Below are 19,668 nucleotides of genomic sequence, written 5' to 3' on the forward strand. Positions count from 1 at the left end.
CCCTTTTCCCCCTCCCTCCTCCCCTACCAGACCTATAAATGAGAGGGGGAGACTCAGGTAGAAAGTGATGTCACACAAAGCTAATATGGCAGCTGATATCCTAAACAGAAAGAGCTTCTAAAACATTCTGCAGAATAAATATAATCTTATAGTTTGCACTATTGTGGCTAATCTATTAGCAATTAACTGCTTTGGCAACTTTCCTTCTCTTTAAAAGTATTTGAGTAGGTGCTTTCCCTCAGGTCCCAATGCTGATACTGCAACCCAGTCTTTAGTTATTACCTTTCCAATCTCCCTTTCTAACCCACACTGAAATAGTCCCTGCCTTGTTTCCAACACTAGTCATACTTAAGTTGACACTGCTCCACCCAGGTGAGACTCACACACAATTTCAAGTTTTATTTTAGCGCTGGTTCACAGAAGTCTGATACCATAAACCTCAGTGGCACAGACTCTAGCAATACCTTCTTCAAGACATTTCAGAGAAATATACATTTTACATTATATTTCAGGTTAGGGTTGCCACCTGGCTGGTATTTTACAGGCCTGTCCAGTAAAAATGATGCTTGATGCCAATATTATTAGGCCGGTATTATTTTCCAGAAAAGGTGGTAACCCTATTTCAGGTCCTTGTTGTTGTTGATATGACTAGGATATTGAATTCACTGCTAATCTTTGGATGAATTTAGCTACCCAGGCACACTCTGCCTTGTGCTGTTAGAGCACCTATATCGATGCTTACTGGGATTTCTTAGCTCTGACTGTGTGATGTGTATCAGAACACAATTATATAGTATATACACAATGATACATATACATATAACTAGTAGGAGCAGTGCAATATGAAGCTTGGCTATAATGCAATTCTAAATAGAACTGTGGGTATACAAGTTACTTACTGCAACTCTAGCTTGCCTTCCTTAAACCTGTGTGTTATACAAGGTACTTACTGAAACTCCAGCTTGCCTTCTATAATCCTGTGGGTTTATACAAGGTACTTACTGCAACTCTAGCTTGCCTCTCTTTTTCCCTTTCTGTTCGAATCCTTAGCTGTTCTGCTCGTTCGGCTCGTCTTTTTTCCTAACAAAAATATTAAATGAAAATTATAAAAATTAACCACTATATCTTTACCTTCCAATTTTTATAATGTATAATTATTATCTAGTTGTTTTATTATCCCAAGCTTCTACTAATTCAGTGTAAAAATAAACTGGGTAAATAGGCTGTGCAAAATATGTTATATAACTACACAATAAAAAATAATACAGTTTCTGTTATATGGAAACTGATTTGAGTTTGTTTCATATTATATTACATTATAATTATTATATAAACAATATGAATTACAATATAAGACAGTAATGACACTACTCACAGCATTATAAGAGAATTACATCCCAGTTAGAAATTTCTTCCTAGGACAGCTTTTGCATTGAACCTTGTTTTAATTGGATCCCCACACATGGATTATTTAAAGACCCTTTTGTCTCAAACCCAGATAAGATTCAGCAGAGATTTCATACCTGGGTGCCAATGTGGAAGTTCTGTGTTTCCCACAGATTTTTAGGTATGGTAATCCAAATTATGGAAAGATCCCTTATCCTGAAAATCCCAGGCCCCAAACATTCTGGATAATAGATCTTAGACTAGTGTGTATTTCACACACAAACACATTCCTATGATCCTATATACCATTCTTTCTGTCAGGGCTTGAAGTTCCTCCTCCTCCTTCTTCCGACTTTCAAAATGAACCTCAATAAGTGTCTGCAGTTCAGTAAGATCCTTTTCCATTCGCTTCCTGTGTATATCCTGCAGTTGTATCGAAGATTGATGGGATTATCACATGCAATGACAAATTAATTTATTAAGAACACAACATATGCAGTCAATGTCAATGGATGAAAGGGGTGGACCAGGGGTGGAGCTGGGACAAGACAGGGTTAAGGCAACACCCAGGACCTTACCATTGCTTAATCCTCCCCTGCACTAAACATATTATATTTTTTTCTGTGCTTTTCACATGCTATATAAATCTGCAGGTACATTGACTGTATGATACAAAATTGAATGTATGGTCCTACAAGTGCCATTGGCCAGTATGTTTTGTGGCACATTTGGGCCCTTGGTTTGTTATTGCCATTGATACTAAACAGTTGGCAATCAAAGCTGACCAGTAGATGTTATTTGCTGATTTATTGCTATAGGTGACTAAACTTGTAGCATGATACAAAATTGAATGTATGGCCCTACAAGTGCCATTGGCCAGTATGTTTTGTGGCACATTTGGGCCCTTGGTTTGTTATTGCCATTAATACTAGACAGTTGGCAACCAAAGCAGACCAGTAAATGTTATTTGCTGATGTATTGCTATAGGTGACTAAACTTGTAGCACCTTTTATTTCATAATTTATTTCATATTTTCGTACAGAGAGGGTCAGGCTATACTCTCCATAAACTATGCATGCCTGTGCATGCTCACAAATAATTTGTGAAAACTATATATAAACAATAGTGTGTGTTTGTACAAAATGTGCACAAATGAAAATGTTACTTCTACAACCAACTTAAAAAAATATAATGCATCTTTATGCAGTGATATGGCTACTATTATTAGTGAAATATTGCAGCCCTGTGAGCGAAATATATTTAACACTTAAGGGGTTACTTATCATTAGAGCTATATGAGCTTTATTAGACCTTGAATGAACTCAAATGAACTAACAACTCGAATGGTTTCTAATTTAAGAAACCATTACACCGGCACACATTCGCATTTTTTTTGTCAATTTTTGCACCGGTTTTGCGAATTTATTCGCCGGCGGTGAATCGTGGGAATTCGTCGCGAATTCGCACCTGGTGAATACATTCGCCCATCACTACTTGACACTTAGGGGCCCATTTACTTAGCTCGAGTGAAGGAATAGATGAAAAAATACTTTGAATTTCGAATGGTCGAATATGGCTACTTCGACCATCGAATTGGCTACTTCCACCTTCGACTACTACTATGACTTCAAATCGAACGCTTCGAACTAAAAATCGTTCGACTATTCGACCATTCGATAGTCGAAGTACTGTCTCTTTCAAAAATTCTTCGACCCTCTAGTTCGCCACCTAAAACCTACCGAGGCCAATGTTAGCCTATAGGGAAGGTCCCCATAGGCTTCCTAACAATTTTCTGATCCTTCGATCGATGGATTAAAATCCTTCGAATCGATCGTTCGATCGTAGGAATAGCGCTAAATTGGAATATCAAAGTCGAAGGATTTCAATTCGGCAGTCGAATATCGAGGGTTAATTAACCCTCGATATTTGACCCTAGGTAAATCTGCCCCTTAATAAATCTGCCCCCAAATGTAAAGTTGTTGGGATTTAGTCTAATTCAGTACTAGGAACCTGGAATAAAGGAAATATTGAGTTTGTTCACATTTGCTTTGAGTAAAAGATGACAAGGCACAAAACAGCAGTATGAAATGTAAAACAATGTTAAATGGTTGGTTTATTTTGATAAATATTTTGCAATTATGCTTACATCAAAATCCACTTTTTCTCCATCTGGTATTTTTAGAGGTATCAAATTTGGCATAAAGAGCCTAGAACAATACAAAAAAGCAAAGCAATCAAAAAACAACAACTTTCAGATTTCCTTTAGAAGTTTTCCTATTCTGTCTGTTTACTTACTTTGGTTTAGGTTTTGACTCCTCTGTTCCAAAAATCAGTTTATGTAAAGGGAAAGAAATAAACATGGTTTGGTGTGAAATTATAATTTCTTCCTTTATAGCATACCCCCTAGTTTAACAAGGTTATGCAACCCTAATGTTTGCCAACCATAATGTGAACCCACAGTCCGCCCCCACTGTTGCCCGGGCTGCACGCGGCCATGGGGTCTGCTCCAGAGTGGTTTTTCAATGGAAAAGCAACCTCAGTATACCCATGGACAGCCCTCAAGAAGTACATAAAAATAACTTTAAAACGCTTTAAAACAGAGAGCTTCTCGAGCTTTTTTATTCATATAAACTGTTCTGTAGCAAAAGCATGACTGGTGCAGTAAGTTCAGTATATAAAATACTGCATTTCTACCCATATTTGTTTTTCAAATTCAGTTCTACTTTAAAGGGAAGGAAACCTAGTCAGCGCAAACCCCCCACCCCCCCTCCCATTTGTTGCCCACCCTCCCTCCTCCCCCCTGACCTACCCGTCCCGCTGGGCAAATGCCCCCTACCCTAACTTGTTACTTACCCTTCTGCGCAGGTCCAGTCCAGGGAGTTCACAGACGACATCTTCTTCCACGCGATCTTCTTCCTGCTTTGAACGGCGCATGCGCAGTAGGATCATTTTGCCGGTACGGATCTACTGCGTAAGCTGGAAGAAGATCGGGTGGAAGAAGATGTCGTCTGTGAACTCCCTGGACTGGACCTGCGCAGAAGGGTAAGTAACAAGTTAGGGGCATTTGCCCAGCGGGACGGGTAGGCCAGGGGGAGGAGGGAGGGTGGGCAACAAACGGGTGGGGGGGGTTGGGGGTTTGCGCCGACTAGGTTTCCTTCCCCTTTAAAATTAACGATATTGAGGAAGGTAGAGAAGCAGCTGGGGAAAAGCATGCTTGGGGGTTTCATAGTGAAATGGCAGTGGTAGAGACTTTTCATTACAGCATGGGATACAGTGAGATTAAACTACCAGAAAATTAGAGTGAGTGTGGTTCATGAGAAGGTCTAGGCTATTTGTTCTAATACTTCAAGAAAAATGGACAAAATGTCTCAGTACTATACCAATTGTACAATACTTTACCTTCTTCCTCTTCATTTACTTCTTCTTCATTACCTATGTGTGCATTCATATAAATCAGTTAGAGACAAGTATGTCCATAAAGATATTACCCGACTTATACTGTGCTCTGTAAGACCATGTTACAAAAGGCCAGTTCTCTATGGGGTGCCGTTTGTCCCAAATATATTCTGTATACAAAACTATCTCTAGTACACAGAATGAATGTCTCTCAAAATATAAAAGTATTTGTGACCATATAAAAAGATAAAAAATATACAAATTACTTATTTATATTTAAGAATGAAAATCTGGTTAGTGCACGCAAGAATGTCATTATATTACAAACTCCATTCTGTACATTTTAACAAGCAATCTGTCTCACATGTATAACATCCATGTAGCAAAAGCACTTGTGTAAAGTTACTTATCATATTTATGTTTTGCATACTTTTCTTTCTCTAGAATTATTATCAGTGCAGCATAGTATTTCTCAGCCATTTGTAAGAACTTTCAATTAAGAACCTGTAGTGTTTAATAGCAGCCCTTTTAGGAAATGTTTCTTCATATTTACTATGCAGCACAGGAGACATTAGAGGGCACCCTCAATAGCAGGCCAAATAGTATCCTATGCCTTAGGGATGATGCAGCCATGTGGAGCAGAGCTGGCATCTTTTCATCTTACATCTTTTGTTATATGGCAATAAGCTTTGTTCTTATTGATTCAGTATTGTTTCACAGAACGGATATTTTATCTGTTTTGTAAAAACATCTATTTTGTCATTAAAATCGACAGCTTGGCATGTAGCTATATATATATATATATGTATATATGTATGTGTATATATATATATATATATATATATATATATATATATATATATATATATATATATATATATATATATATATATATATATAAATTCTGACCAAGTTTTTTTTTTTTACATTTCATTCGGTAAGTAACTTAACACGTGTGTGTCTGTTACATGAATGTTATACAGCTGTGAGCCAAATTGCTTGTTAAAATGTACAGAATGGAGTTTGTAATACAATGACATCCTTTTGTGCACTAACCAGACTTTGTTCGCATTCTTTAATTGAAATACATTTTTTGTATAATTTGTTATCTGTGTTTATGGTCACAAATACTTATATATCATGTGAGACAATCATTCTGTGTATTAGGGATAGTTTTGTGTACAGAAAGTATTTGGGACAAACAGCACCCCATACAGATATGGTTAAAATTGTGTGACATTGACATGGCTATGATAAAGATAAAATTGTCTAATGTCTCCTAGACTTCTTTCATCCAAGTAGCATGGATTAGTAACTGGCCTGATGAGAGTTTTTGCCTTCCCCTCCATCAGTTTATTCATATATATTTTGGAACGGATGAACTAATTTTTTTAACATATGTAAAAACATCTTTCCATTACCAAACTATGATATTATTAGAATACTATAATATTATCTAATAAATAATGCCATGAACAGTGAAATCAGTGAATACTACATTAAAGACCACTATTATTATTAGCAATATCAATGATGTGTTATTTGTAGGGAGTCCAGTCCATCATTTAAGGATTTGAGAAATATCCAATCAATCACAAAAGATTCTGCTGAATCCCAAACCAAATATAAATACAAATCTACAAATCTAAATGAGCCAAGTTTCATCCTGAGGAAATCAGGTTCTGGGAATGATATCTGAGGAAGTGAATTTTATAAGCTGGATACATATGGGCAGATAATGTTAGAACGCCATTCCCTGGGGAACCAAACTTATTTCAACACGGACTGGTGTTTCAGGATAACACAGTGCCCCTTTCTCAAAGTCTTTAAGAAGTAAGCTTTGCCCCTAGAGGCAAATGCCTTTAGAGTACAAATAATATAATATAGGGGTCTTTTATGACAGCAAGTACAGTGTGCAAAATGCAATTTAGAGTGCAATTGACATGTCTTCCAGGAGGCAGGAAGGACTGAACATTGGCAAGCGCAACTATACAGAGGTGCAAAGATTGCCCTTTGATGCAAGTACCTTTAATGAATAGGGTTTTACCTGTTACCAACTTGTGGTTACAGACGTAAATTATGCCTTTTGTTTTTACATACCATCTTCTTCAGGCTCCTCCTCTCCCCCTTCATTTTCTGACACTAGGAACAAAAAATACAAAATGCATTTAGACTTGTTTAATTTTTAGCTATAGTTAAAGCCCTGAAGAAACATTTTATGTGAAAAACATAAGGAGTGCCTTCACCTTAATGAATTTCCAAGAAAATCAATTTCTGTTCTTTGGGGCTTTATAACCTTAAAGGCTTTAAACAGAACTGGAAACATCTACATGCCTCACCACAGGCCTCTGAAACACAGATGCCCATGGCTATGTGCACTATGTCCCATGAAGTGGGAAAAGTGCAAAAAAATAGCCATTTGAAAAATTCTCTTATATTTCTCCAGTTGTCTATTGTCTCTCGTTATTCACTTTTTGATTTCTTTCTTACATCTATATTTTTCTATTTTTCTCACAAAAATAGAAAAATCTATTAAATTGATCACCACCTCTCTCTTTTGTATTTTTGCTTTCCTTTACTCCTCCAGGTTATCATACCTGAATTGCAGGAGTCACCATCACATGCAGTCACACAGACTGGCTGAGACAGGGAAGTCCATTTATCAAAGTCCAAATTTATCTAAAAATTTTCTGAAAACTACCCAGACCAAATCTGCACAGGTTTTTTCACCTTATTTATCAATACACTTTCCTGAAAATATTCTTTGTGGGGAAAAAACAGAAAAAAAACGAATCATACAATTTTTTTAGGATTTTACACCCTACAACACCTATCTTCGGATAATTGCACAAAAACCAGCCCAAATCACAATATCTTTGGGACTTCTCCCATTGACTTATATGCAACCTTGGCAGGTCTGAGATGCCGGATTTTGGAATCAGAATTTTTCCATCCTCTGTGTATAATAAATCCCACTAAAAATTCAGATGTTATGGTAAAAAAACACAATTTTTTTGGGTATTTGGCATTCAGATTTTAATAAATAACCCCCTTAGATACCCACTCAGTGTTAAAAGGCCCCCATACTTGGCATCGTCTGTATCGGGACTAAAACAGATCTCTGGCAGACACACGCTTTCTGTCTCCAAGACTCCTTCCATAGCAACATTACCTTCTTTGCCAGCAAAACATTCATTCTCTGCTTTACAGGCCAACTTTGCCTTTAATTCACTCTCAGGCAGACTTTGCTTCTCAACAGAACATACACATTTTGCTAGGGAATTTTTAACTCCACCTTAATATTACCTGACATACATTTTCCACTCCAGCACATTGTGTTTCCATGCCAATAAAATATGTGGAGATAAAGGCGCAGCAGATTTTATTAGATTCAACATAACATCTATGAAACCCAATATACTACAGTACATCACCCTAAAACCCCAAGTACAAGGAATTTTCATACAAGCCAGTCCCTGATAACCAGTACCCATCAGGCTGCCTCATATAACTTTGCCTCCTTACACTGCCAAAGCAGTAAAATACATACATAAACATATTTAAATTTTCCTCTTTTTTCTTTTCTTTTTTTTTTTTTTAAAACACCATAAGGGGATGTGAGGGTGGATCTTGGACACCTCTCAGCAGCTCCTCCATGATGATCCAAAGAAGAATGACAGGTAAATGCTGAGCCTGGCTCATTATATACCCCTGCCCAAGCCTAATCGTCACCATTCAAATCCCAACCACCAATAAACTAACTGCCTACCAACCGGCTAAACCATCTACCCAGCACTTAAAATATAGGGGGTAAGGGGTCTATTCCTTGGGGATCCAATGATATTGATCTTTGTATGGGCATGTTGATCCCCCCCATAGGCTGTTACTATCCCATGCCCCTGCGTGCTAATAGCCCTCAGGTTCCATGGGAAACATACACAGCACTTATAGCATAAGAACAGAAGAGACGACACCAATAAAATATGTGGAGATAAAGGCCGAAGCAGATTTTATTATATTCAACATAACATCTATGAAACCCAATATACTACATCACCTTAGAACCCCAAGTACAGGGAATTTTAACACAAGCCCCTGATAACCAGTACCCAGCGGGCCGCCTTATTGATACATACTGTATAGCTTTGCCTCCACACCATGACCAATTAAACAATTATATTGGACTTGGCCAAACCCCACCAAGACAAGGCTCTCTCCAGGGCATCCTGTATGCCCATGTTAAAGATGTCCAACCCTATAATCAGATAAATGAATCCTATCTGTTGCTTAAAGGCCTACCCCACTGTAGTCTAGCTCATAATGTCTGTGAACCAAAATGTTAAGAGACTTGGCAAGTTTTGCCAAAGCAAAATTAAGCTTCTTTCTACATTTTTTAAGTGGTCATAAGTTAAAGGAACAGTTCAGTGTGAAAATAAAAACTGTGTAAATAGATAGGCTGTGCAAAATAAAAAATTTATTTACCCAGTTTTAATTATTACACTGAACAATTCCTTTAATCTCCTATAACCACACAAGTCTAGGTATAACCTCAGACCACACCAAAACAGAATGTGGAAACATAAAATGAACCTGTGCCAAATCCCACTTAATTGATCAAATTAAATCGATGTTCCTACCCTTACCAATGTCACTACCACCCAGATGAACAAAAATTACTGCTGAGAATCCCCATTTTGCCTTCTCTGCAGCCTAACAGGGATAAAATCAACCCACTTAAGACCACGGATCCCCATCTAAACTTTGTCTAAGCCTAAACTTGTTTTATAACTGCGGACCTCAGCTTGCTGCCTCGCACTGTACAATTACGAGTGGCAGATCAACCAAATGAGCGGTGGTGACACTGAAAAAGAAGATAAAAAATTATAGATCAAGTAACTCTGGCCTGATATATAATTGAAGGCACTTAGAGGAACACCTGGCCGATTTTTGAATTGACCCATCACTCAAACCTAGTATCGAAGCCTGCGTTGCTACATATCTAGTATAGGTCAATCTAAAACAACTGGACTTGCTGAGTAATCAATGAAGACGTTTCACTACTCATCCGAGCAGCTTCTTCAGTTCAACTGACTGGTGTGGGAAATTCTCGGCATATAAACTCTTCCACTAATCCATTTATAATGGCACATTGTAACTCTTCAAAGAGGTGACATCTGAAGAAACTCACAGAGGTGTTGATTCTGTGTAGTTGTGATAGGATTATCCAATGTGTCATGTGACTCCTAGATACAGGTGTTACTTGTGAGAGTTGCATGAATGGATGTGTGAAGTGTTCTGAATCCCCAGGGTACAGATGTTAGAACAGCATTGTATGTAGCAGACAGGTGGTGTCGAAGGCCCCCACCTCTGTTCAGAGATGGTCTCTCCACCTTGACATGAATCGCCTCTTTCACGCCTCGTTCAAACCAGCGGTCTTCTTTATCCAAGATTTGGACCTTGCTGTCTTCAAAGGAGTGTCCCTTGTCTTTTAAGTGTAGAAAGACAGCTGAGTTTTGCCCTGTAGAGTTCTCCCTCCTGTGCTGAGCCATTCGCTTGGAGAGCAGTTGTTTTGTCTCCCCAATGTATAGATCTGGGCACTCCTCGCTACACTGGACTCCGTATACCACATTGCTTTGTTTTTCTTTTGGTGTTGGATCCTTTGGGTGTACCAGTTTTTGTCTCAGTGTGTTGCTAGGTTTGAAAAACACAGGGACATGGTGTTTGTTGAAAATCCTCCTGAGTTTCTCTGACACTCCAGCTACATATGGGATGACTATGTTTCGCCTGCTATGTGTCTCCGGGCGGTTATTTCTATTGGTGTTCCTGTTGGACTTGGTTGCTGCTGTTTTGACAAAGGCCCAGTCTGGGTAGCCACATGCTTTCAAAGCTCCTCTGAGATGTTTTTGCTCTTTGTCTTTGGACTCTGTATCAGTTGCCACACTCAGCTGTCTTTCTACACTTAAAAGACAAGGGACACTCCTTTGAAGACAGCAAGGTTCAAATCTTGGATAAAGAAGACCGCTGGTTTGAACGAGGCGTGAAAGAGGCGATTCATGTCAAGGTGGAGAGACCATCTCTGAACAGAGGTGGGGGCCTTCGACACCACCTGTCTGCTACATACAATGCTGTTCTAACATCTGTACCCCGGCGGATTCAGAACACTTCACACGTCCATTCATGCAACTCTCACAAGTAACACCCGTATCTAGGAGTCACATGACACATTGGATAATCCTATCACAACTACACAGAATCAACACCTCTGTGAGTTTCTTCAGATGTCACCTCTTTGAAGAGTTACAATGTGCCATTATAAATGGATTAGTGGAAGAGTTTATATGCCGAGAATTTCCCACACCAGTCAGTTGAACTGAAGAAGCTGCTCGGATGAGTAGTGAAACTCAGCAAGTCCAGTTGTTTTTAGATTGACCTATACTAGATATACTATGACCTGGATGAATGAAAATCTTCATAGTCATACTGCGTTGCTTCACCTATGTATAGCCCTCTTCTGCTACTGCACGAGATCTAGCACGCATTTAGTTGCGTGTGGTGCTACAGGAGTCCTGTGCCTCTGCTCACTTTAATATTGCGTGCCTCCACCCAAGGTCAGGACAGGCTGAACTGTAATACCCCTCCCTGGGAACTTCTCTGATCCGCAATACACATACACAGTGGAACGGCTGATGTGTTTATTTGGCAGGACACTATACATTTAAATTGCAGTGAAACAGGTAGCCTGCTAGCCAGGGATAGTCAACGTCACTACAGGTGTTACTTGTGAGAGTTGCATGAATGGATGTGTGAAGTGTTCTGCAGGGGTACAGATGTTAGAACAGCATTGTATGTAGCAGACAGGTGGTGTATGAACCCTTAGGGAAAGACCCAACCAGTGGTTACAAGAAAAAGGTGATCTGTTGCCTACAACAACTTGAAAAGGAGAAAGCCATTGATCGAATTTTATACCACCGTCTGTATCTCAGGGAAGCCACACCATGCTTCTACGGACTCCCCAAGATACACAAAGAAGGAGCCCCACTAAGACCCATTGTCAGCATCATAAATTCAGTGACATACAGCATTGCAAAATTCTTGGCTAACATCTTAGCCCCATTGGTAGGCAATACAGTGCATCATATCCAGAATGCCAAAGAGTTTGTAACCAAGATTCACGGTGTTACACTAGAGGCAGAAGAAACAATGGTGTCATGTGATGTCACTTCATTGTTCACATGTATACCTACGACAGAGGCGATTGAGACTGTAAGAAATCGACTGCAACATGATAACACCCTCAGCAGCAGAACGAAGCTCAGTCCCAACCAAGTTTGTTTGTTGCTAGATTTGTGCCTTAACACCACATACTTCAAGTACAAGAACCTTTTTTATAGACAGAAACATGGCTGTGCAATGGGTTCTCCAGTCTCTCCCATTGTAGCAAACTTGTACATGGAGGAAATGGAAAGGAGGGCCTTACTTACTTTCCAGGGAACTACACCGACTCACTGGTTCAGGAATGTGGATAATACTTGGGTTAAAATCAGATCCAATGAAGTGGCGGCCTTTACAGAACACATTAATTCAGTGGACAATAACATCAAGTTCACAAGGGAAGATGTCCAAGAGAACAAACTTGCTTTTTTGGACTGTTTGATATGTATCCAAGAGGGGGGTAACTTGAAGATGGAAGTATACAGGAAACCCTTCATACGGATCAATATCTGTTGTTTGATTCCCACCATCCACTGGAACACAAACTGGGTGTCATTCGAACCCTGCGCCACCGGGCGGAATGTGTGGCAACTGATACAGTCCAAAGACAAAGAGCAAAAACATCTCAGAGGAGCTTTGAAAGCATTTGGCTACCCAGAATGGGCCTTTGTCAAAACAGCAGCAACCAAGCCCAACAGGAACACCAATAGAAATAACCGCCCAGAGACACATAGTAGGCGAAACATAGTCATCCCATATGTAGCTGGAGTGTCAGAGAAACTCAGGAGGATTTTCAACAAACACCATGTCCCTGTGTTTTTCAAACCTAGCAACACACTGAGAAAAATGGTTCCCTATTTAAGGCCCTTTCAGACCTGTAGCCAGTGCCCGTTATAGGATCATATCCTGTGGTTTCCTGAGCTTTTGCTACCTGTTTCTGAATTTGCTATCCTGACTGATTATCCGTGTTTGACCCAGCCTGTTCCTGACTACTCTGCATTCTGTATCCTGACCCTTGCTTGCCTACGACAACTCTTCCTGCTTAACCCCTTGCTTGATCACCCGGTTTGACCCTTTGCCTGTTTGACGATTCTGATATCCGCCTGCCTCGACCCAGCCTGTCTGACCATCCTTCTGCCTTATCCAGTCTGTCTGTTATCTGCCTGTCCTGATCCGGTCTGTTCCGTTTCCACCAGACGCCTTGTCCTTGACCTTCTGCCCAAAGACTCTTGCTATCCGGTCGTGCCCCTTTGCCAGCCAGAACTCCTCGCCTTGTACCCCTCGTTAAGTCCAGGTGGCACCCAATTAAGCTGAGGGCTCCTCCCGAAGCCCAAAGGTGGTCACACTACTGGTGAAGCCGAGCCGAGACCAGGGTCCTTGGCATTTGTTCTGGTTTTGGGTGCCGGCCGTGACATTATAACGGGCCATGATGGATGAAGAAGGTCAAGTCGCTGCTGCCGAGATTCCCTCCACCACTGAACTGCTTCTCTCTCTACTCTGTTGCAGCGTTTGGAGAGTCAGGCGCAAAGACAAGAACACCTGCTGCAAGGCTTCCGTGACCTGTCGAATAGAGTGGATGCCACTGAACAGTTGCTAGTGGGTCCTTCTGCAGTGTCGGGTAAAATCCATGAGCCTAAGATCTCCTTCCCCGACAAATTCAGTGGGGATAGGACCAAATTTTATGTCTTTCAGGAGGCATGTAAATTGTATTTAAGGTTTTTCCCACACTCCTTTTCTTCTGGAGAGGATAAAGTGAGGTTTATTATGACCTTATTACAGGGCGACCCACAAATATGGGCGCTAAGGTTATCCCCCTCTGACCCTGCCCGCCTTTCCCTTGAAGCTTTCTTTAATTCTATGGCAATCCTTTACGATGACCCAGATCGTGCCTCCTCTGCTGATGCCGCAATTCGTAAACTTCGCCAGGGAAAGAGGGTTGTAGAAGAGTATTGTACTGAGTTTCGCCGGTGGTCAGTGGAGACCGGTTGGAACGATGCGGCTCTTCGCAGCCAATTCCGTTTAGGGCTTTCTGTGTCTGTAAGAGACAGCCTGGTAAATTACCCCCTATCAGCTAACTTGGATGATCTAATGACTTTAGCCATCCAAGTTGATAGAAGACAAAGGGAGAATAGGGGGGAAAAGGGCACTTATTCTCTTCCCGAGGATATTAGTGTAAAAACTCCTTACCCCTCTGTGTCTCTGCCTCAGGAGGAACCCATGCAATTGGGTACTATTCATTTAACTCCTGAGGAAAAGGCTCGCAGACGGTCTCTGGGTCTGTGTATCTATTGTGGGGAGATGGGTCATTTCCTTAACCTGTGTCCTAAGAGGCCAGGAAGCTTCAAAAACCTAGATGAAGGTAGGGAGCTCCATTTGGGTCAAGAAGTTTCCTCTCCCCAAATTTCCTCCAGGATTGTGGTTCCTGTTAATTTAATTTGGCCTGCTGGTTCTGTAAGGGTTTCCGCTTTGGTAGATTCTGGGGCGGCGGGGAATTTCTTAAATGCTAACTTTGCAAAGAAGTTTAATATTCCCTTAACACCTCTCATTCCTCCCGTAAGGATTCTGGCCATTGATAAAAATCCTTTGAAGTCTGGGCTGGTAACCCGGAAGTCTGTGGCTTTGACTATGTGCATTGACAACTTGCACTCTGAGGAGATATCCTTCCATGCTATCGAGGGTTCTCTATCTTCTCCTCTGATTTTAGGGTTACCATGGCTGCAGGCACACAACCCCCACATTGATTGGGTAACTGGGGAGGTTATTCAGTGGGGTTCTGGGTATAAAGATTCCTGTTTTGTTTCCACACTTGGGGTGGCAGCTGCTTCCCTCACAAAACTCCCTTCTGCTGAATTTTGCTCCAAATCCTGTTCAGGGGTACATAGTTCCCTTTTGACTAACCCTGTCGCTCTGAAAAAGACAGCTGTTAAGTCCCATGGGGAGGTACCTAAATATCGGGTTGGGGATTTGGTTTGGGTTTCCACGGGGAATATCAAGCTTAAAATACCATCTTTTAAGCGGGGGCCCAGGTTTATTGGTCCATACCCCATAGTGGAGATTGTAGACCCAACCTCTGTCCGTCTTGAATTGCCTGATTTATTTTTGTTATCTAATTTATTTCATATTTCTGTTTTGAAACCAGCCATACAGGTCCCTCAGCAATCCTGCCCTTCCCCAGTATTGGCTAAGACTCTGGCCAAATCAGATGTCAAGGGAAACCATCTTAAGAGACAGTCCCATCCCTGGTCTCCTGGTAAGGTTGAGGGTCCAGTGGCCCCTCTTAGAGGGGGGGATAATGTAAGAAACTTACCCTGGTGGTCTAGTGGGCAGCGGGGTCCACGGTGCGTCCTTGGCGTGGACGCCCGCTGCGCCGCTCCTATCCTGCCCTTGCCGGCGCCATCTTGGATTACTAGGGCGCGTGCGGCGCGCCTGCGCGCCTCTTAAAGGCGCAGGCGCGCTGGCGTGATTGCGCCAGCGCGCAACTGTGCGAAATTGCGCACGTTTTGGCGCCAATTGGTTCCCTATTTAAGGCCCATTCAGACCTGTAGCCAGTGCCCGTTATAGGATCATATCCTGTGGTTTCCTGAGCTTTTGCTACCTGTTTCTGAATTTGCTATCCTGACTGATTATCCATGTTTGACCCAGCCTGTTCCTGACTACTCTGCATTCTGTATCCTGACCCTTGCTTGCCTACGACAACTCTTCCTGCTTAACCCCTTGCTTGATCACCCGGTTTGACCCTTTGCCTGTTTGACGATTCTGATATCCGCCTGCCTCGACCCAGCCTGTCTGACCATCCTTCTGCCTTATCCAGTCTGTCTGTTATCTGCCTGTCCTGATCCGGTCTGTTCCGTTTCCACCAGACGCCTTGTCCTTGACCTTCTGCCCAAAGACTCTTGCTATCCGGTCGTGCCCCTTTGCCAGCCAGAACTCCTCGCCTTGTACCCCTCGTTAAGTCCAGGTGGCACCCAATTAAGCTGAGGGCTCCTCCCGAAGCCCAAAGGTGGTCACACTACTGGTGAAGCCGAGCTGAGACCAGGGTCCTTTGCATTTGTTCTGGTTTTGGGTGCCGGCCGTGACACTGAGCCTCTGCAAATGCCTGAAAGGCTCTAATAGGACAAATGCTACTCACAACACAGCTGCCCCATCGTAAAACAACCCCTTTGCCAGACTGATCAGTTTTTGACTTTCTGAAAAGCAACCACAATTTACCTTCAATTAAAATAACAGCTCCCCATTGCGAACCTCCAGCAACTAACTTACTGCACAAAACCGCCTCACCAACCCTCAACGGAGGGAAAAAACAAAAAACAAATACAACTTTAAATAAAATCTGCTCATAAAATGAGTAGCAAATTCTCTACAAAACCTTCAACAATCTGCTTAAAATCAGCATCATTATCGGTTTCCTCTTATCAACCACCTGCCTTGCCTTACCAATGCCCTTCACTATTTGTCTAATTAAAAAGATTTGGTAACATCCTCTCGTTCCAACAATTTATACCAAAAATAAATACCCGAGAGATGCTTTCGTATGGCTCCAGCTGAATACTGAGCCTGAACCAGCTAGAGGACATACCAAACCATATTTTCCAAATCAACAAGGTTCACTTCTTGACCCAGGTAATCCCTAAAAACCTTCCAGTCATGCCAACTGCGAACATAAGACTGCTAAGTTTTCTCCACAATGGAACACCTTAACCACTGCTCAACTCTGGCAGCACCAGGTCCCATAAATAATTTGGACAAGCAATCTCCTGAAGATCCATGCTGTCCCAGAGCCTGTGAAATTGAAAACGTGACAAAGCATTGGCAACAATATTTAATCTACCTGAAATATGCTTATCTTTAATCCATATATTAAAATTTTAAGACCTAAAAAACACTCTCAATAAACGCAAAACTGGTGGAGAATCAGAGGAAAGATTGTTCACCACATGCAAAACACCAATATTATCACAATGCCATAGACAACTGATCCCCCCTCAAATCTCCAATACCACAAATAAGGGATAGAATTCCAATAAAACCAGGTTTTTAGTGAGCCCCTGTTCAACCCAGCTAATGGGCCAACTATCAGCACACTATCGCGTATTCAAGACTACTTCAAAATCAACCACTGCAGCGTCTGTATACAAATCGGTACTGTCCATAAACTCACTCTGCCAATAAGTACACCCATTAAAGTAAAGTAAAAACTGTTCCAAAATCCTTCTGGACCTCCCCAGGAACCCTAATGTGCCAACATGGATTATAAACACCAGAAATAATTGACTCATTAATGCCTGAAAATGCTTCAGCTTGACTTTTTTTTTGCAGCAATAGTAGAAGAAATTAGGCTCTTCAACTATTTTTATTTTATCTGCAGGTAATCTAAATTCCCTATTCACAGAATCAATCTCAATCCCCAAGAACTGTATAATAGTAGTTGGCATGACTGTTTTGCCCACAGAAAGGAGGATGCCAAATTTACCAGCTAACTACATGAAACTGTGCCAAAGCAAGTGACAAATGTTGGTATCAGCAAGGCCCACAAATAAAAAATCATCTAAAAATTAACAATTGTAGCACAGTCCATCTCAAACTCTAACAGCCTAATGCAAAAAACTAGCAAATGTCGAAGTAAAATCAAGACAATGAACATCCCATAGGGAGGCATTGATCAGAATAAAATAACCCATTAAAATAAAACCCTAATAACCTATAACATTCAGGGTGCATTGGAAGAAGTCTAAAAATCGACTCCACTCTTGGCCATTAAAGTGTACCTGTCACCCAGACACAAAAATCTGTATAATAAAAGTCCTTTTCAAATTAAACATGAAATCCAATTTCTATTTTTTATTCAAGCATTCATAGCTGTTGTAAGCACATTTAAAAATCTCAGCTGTCAATCAAATATTGTCTGCCCCTCCTCTATGCCCTGGGCATAGAGGCAGGGCAGACAATCACTTTCCATTCAGTACTTCATAGATTTCACTGCTCTCCACATTTTCCCTCATTCTCTTTACCATTTAATTGTGTAGCCAGGGCATGGGAATGGACATTGGGTCCCTCATTCTGTGCACAAACAAGATTCTGAGATGATGCAAGGCTTGTCTTAATAACAGTGTCCACAAAATGGCTTCTGCCTGATTGCTATAATTATGAATTCCCAGACTGAAGGAAACAAGATTCAAATAATTTATATAGTGTAATTAAAGTTCATTTTGCTTGACTAATGTGATAAAATAGGATTTTGAATAATTTTTTTGGGTGACGGGTCCCCTTTAAAGCACCCTGACCACAATGGTGGACAACAGCAATTGGTCAAACGATGCATAACTAACTGTGGACAATTCCTGGCCTGTACCATTATTAACCAAGCCTCCCACCGGGAAAAACAAATTATTTTAAATTGTCCGTGAAGGGGTAAAAAACGTTCTGATCAATGGAAGGGATCCAGAACCCAAACTCAAATCCCTTCTCGAACAAAACTGGCCTCTCCTGTTTTGGGTACAACCTTAGATAAGTAATTAATGCGGCTAACCTCACTGGGGTGATTAACTCTATTGCTTGACTCTTTTCCAGCCACTTCCAGCTGACTGGAAACAAATTGCTTGACACAACGAAAGGCCAGGTGGCCCCCCTGAACAATGAGCACACATGTTTAAACTGCCAACGACAGGTTAAGAGATTTGACAAGTTTTGCCAAAGCAAAATTAAGATTCTTTCTACATTATTATTATTAATATTGCTTTTGCCCCCACAACCAGCCCTTGTGGAGAAGGCCTAGGGATCAACATGCCCATCCAAAGATGAATATCCTTGGATTCCCAAGGAATAGACCTCTGAAAGATGAATATCCTTGGATTTCCAAGAAATAGACCTCTGAATTGACAATTTTTGACGAATCATATCATCACAGATAAACCATGCAATACCTCCATAAGCCTTATATGTGTCCAAAACTATTTCAACATGCTTAAACAAACCAGGACCCAAATGTGGCTGTTTAGTACATAAGACATTTGCATAAATATAAAATACTTGTAGCCAATTTAACATTTATAACATGGTCGAGCGCAGAACTGCTGACCATTTCCTGACTGTTGCTTCTGAAGCGATTGCTGACCTAGCATGCCACTTGAAACTACAGCTCTTGTCTCTGCCACAGAATGTGCCAACACTGCTGGCTGATTGAGAAGGGGAAGGAAAAGTGCTCAGCTGGCAGCCCTGAGACCCCAAGCTGCAATTTGGACCAGCCGCAGATAAGGTCCCAATAGTGGAAGGGGTACTAAGAGGCTCTCCAGATTTACCTTCTCCAACATGGCGATGCTTGTTTGAAGATGTCACTGCTGAAGGAGTAGATGTAGCTTCTTCCGATGGAGGGCTTGGGAAACTCCTCTGCTGAGCTGACAAGGAAGACGACTCCTCTGCTGAGCTGACAAGGAAGACGACTTGCAGTGCCTAAGAAGGGACTGGATATCATCATCACCCACTCCATCCTGGATCCACAGGAGGACATCCTGAAGCAATCACCCTTCTCCTTTTCTCTCTTCTTCTTGAATCTTCTCGGACACCTCATAGCAGCTCCTCCACAATGATCCAATGAAAAATTACAGCTAACTGCTGAGCCTGGCTCCTTATATACTCCTACCTGAGTCTAACCATTGCCATTCAAATCCCAACCACCAA

At 41.3% G+C, this 19,668-nt stretch overlaps 1 protein-coding gene across 3 annotated transcripts in view; it reads right to left on the reverse strand.

The window, feature by feature from the left end:
- LOC446916 (troponin T, cardiac muscle isoforms) overlaps positions 1 to 19,668 on the reverse strand; it is a 96,491-nt gene that overhangs the window by 38,403 nt on the left and 38,420 nt on the right. For all 3 annotated transcript variants that reach the window (XM_018246542.2, XM_018246541.2, XM_041582032.1), the window contains exons 4-9: positions 6,883 to 6,924; positions 4,786 to 4,818; positions 3,682 to 3,703; positions 3,533 to 3,593; positions 1,693 to 1,809; positions 1,003 to 1,080 (exon numbers count right to left, since the gene is read on the reverse strand). In XM_018246542.2, coding sequence (XP_018102031.1) covers positions 1,003 to 1,080; positions 1,693 to 1,809; positions 3,533 to 3,593; positions 3,682 to 3,703; positions 4,786 to 4,818; positions 6,883 to 6,924 — 353 coding nt within the window. The remainder of the gene's footprint in view (positions 1 to 1,002; positions 1,081 to 1,692; positions 1,810 to 3,532; positions 3,594 to 3,681; positions 3,704 to 4,785; positions 4,819 to 6,882; positions 6,925 to 19,668) is intronic.

The sequence above is a fragment of the Xenopus laevis genome, chromosome 2L (assembly GCF_017654675.1).
Source record: "Xenopus laevis strain J_2021 chromosome 2L, Xenopus_laevis_v10.1, whole genome shotgun sequence".
In the NCBI taxonomy this organism is placed as follows: Eukaryota; Metazoa; Chordata; class Amphibia; order Anura; family Pipidae; genus Xenopus; species Xenopus laevis.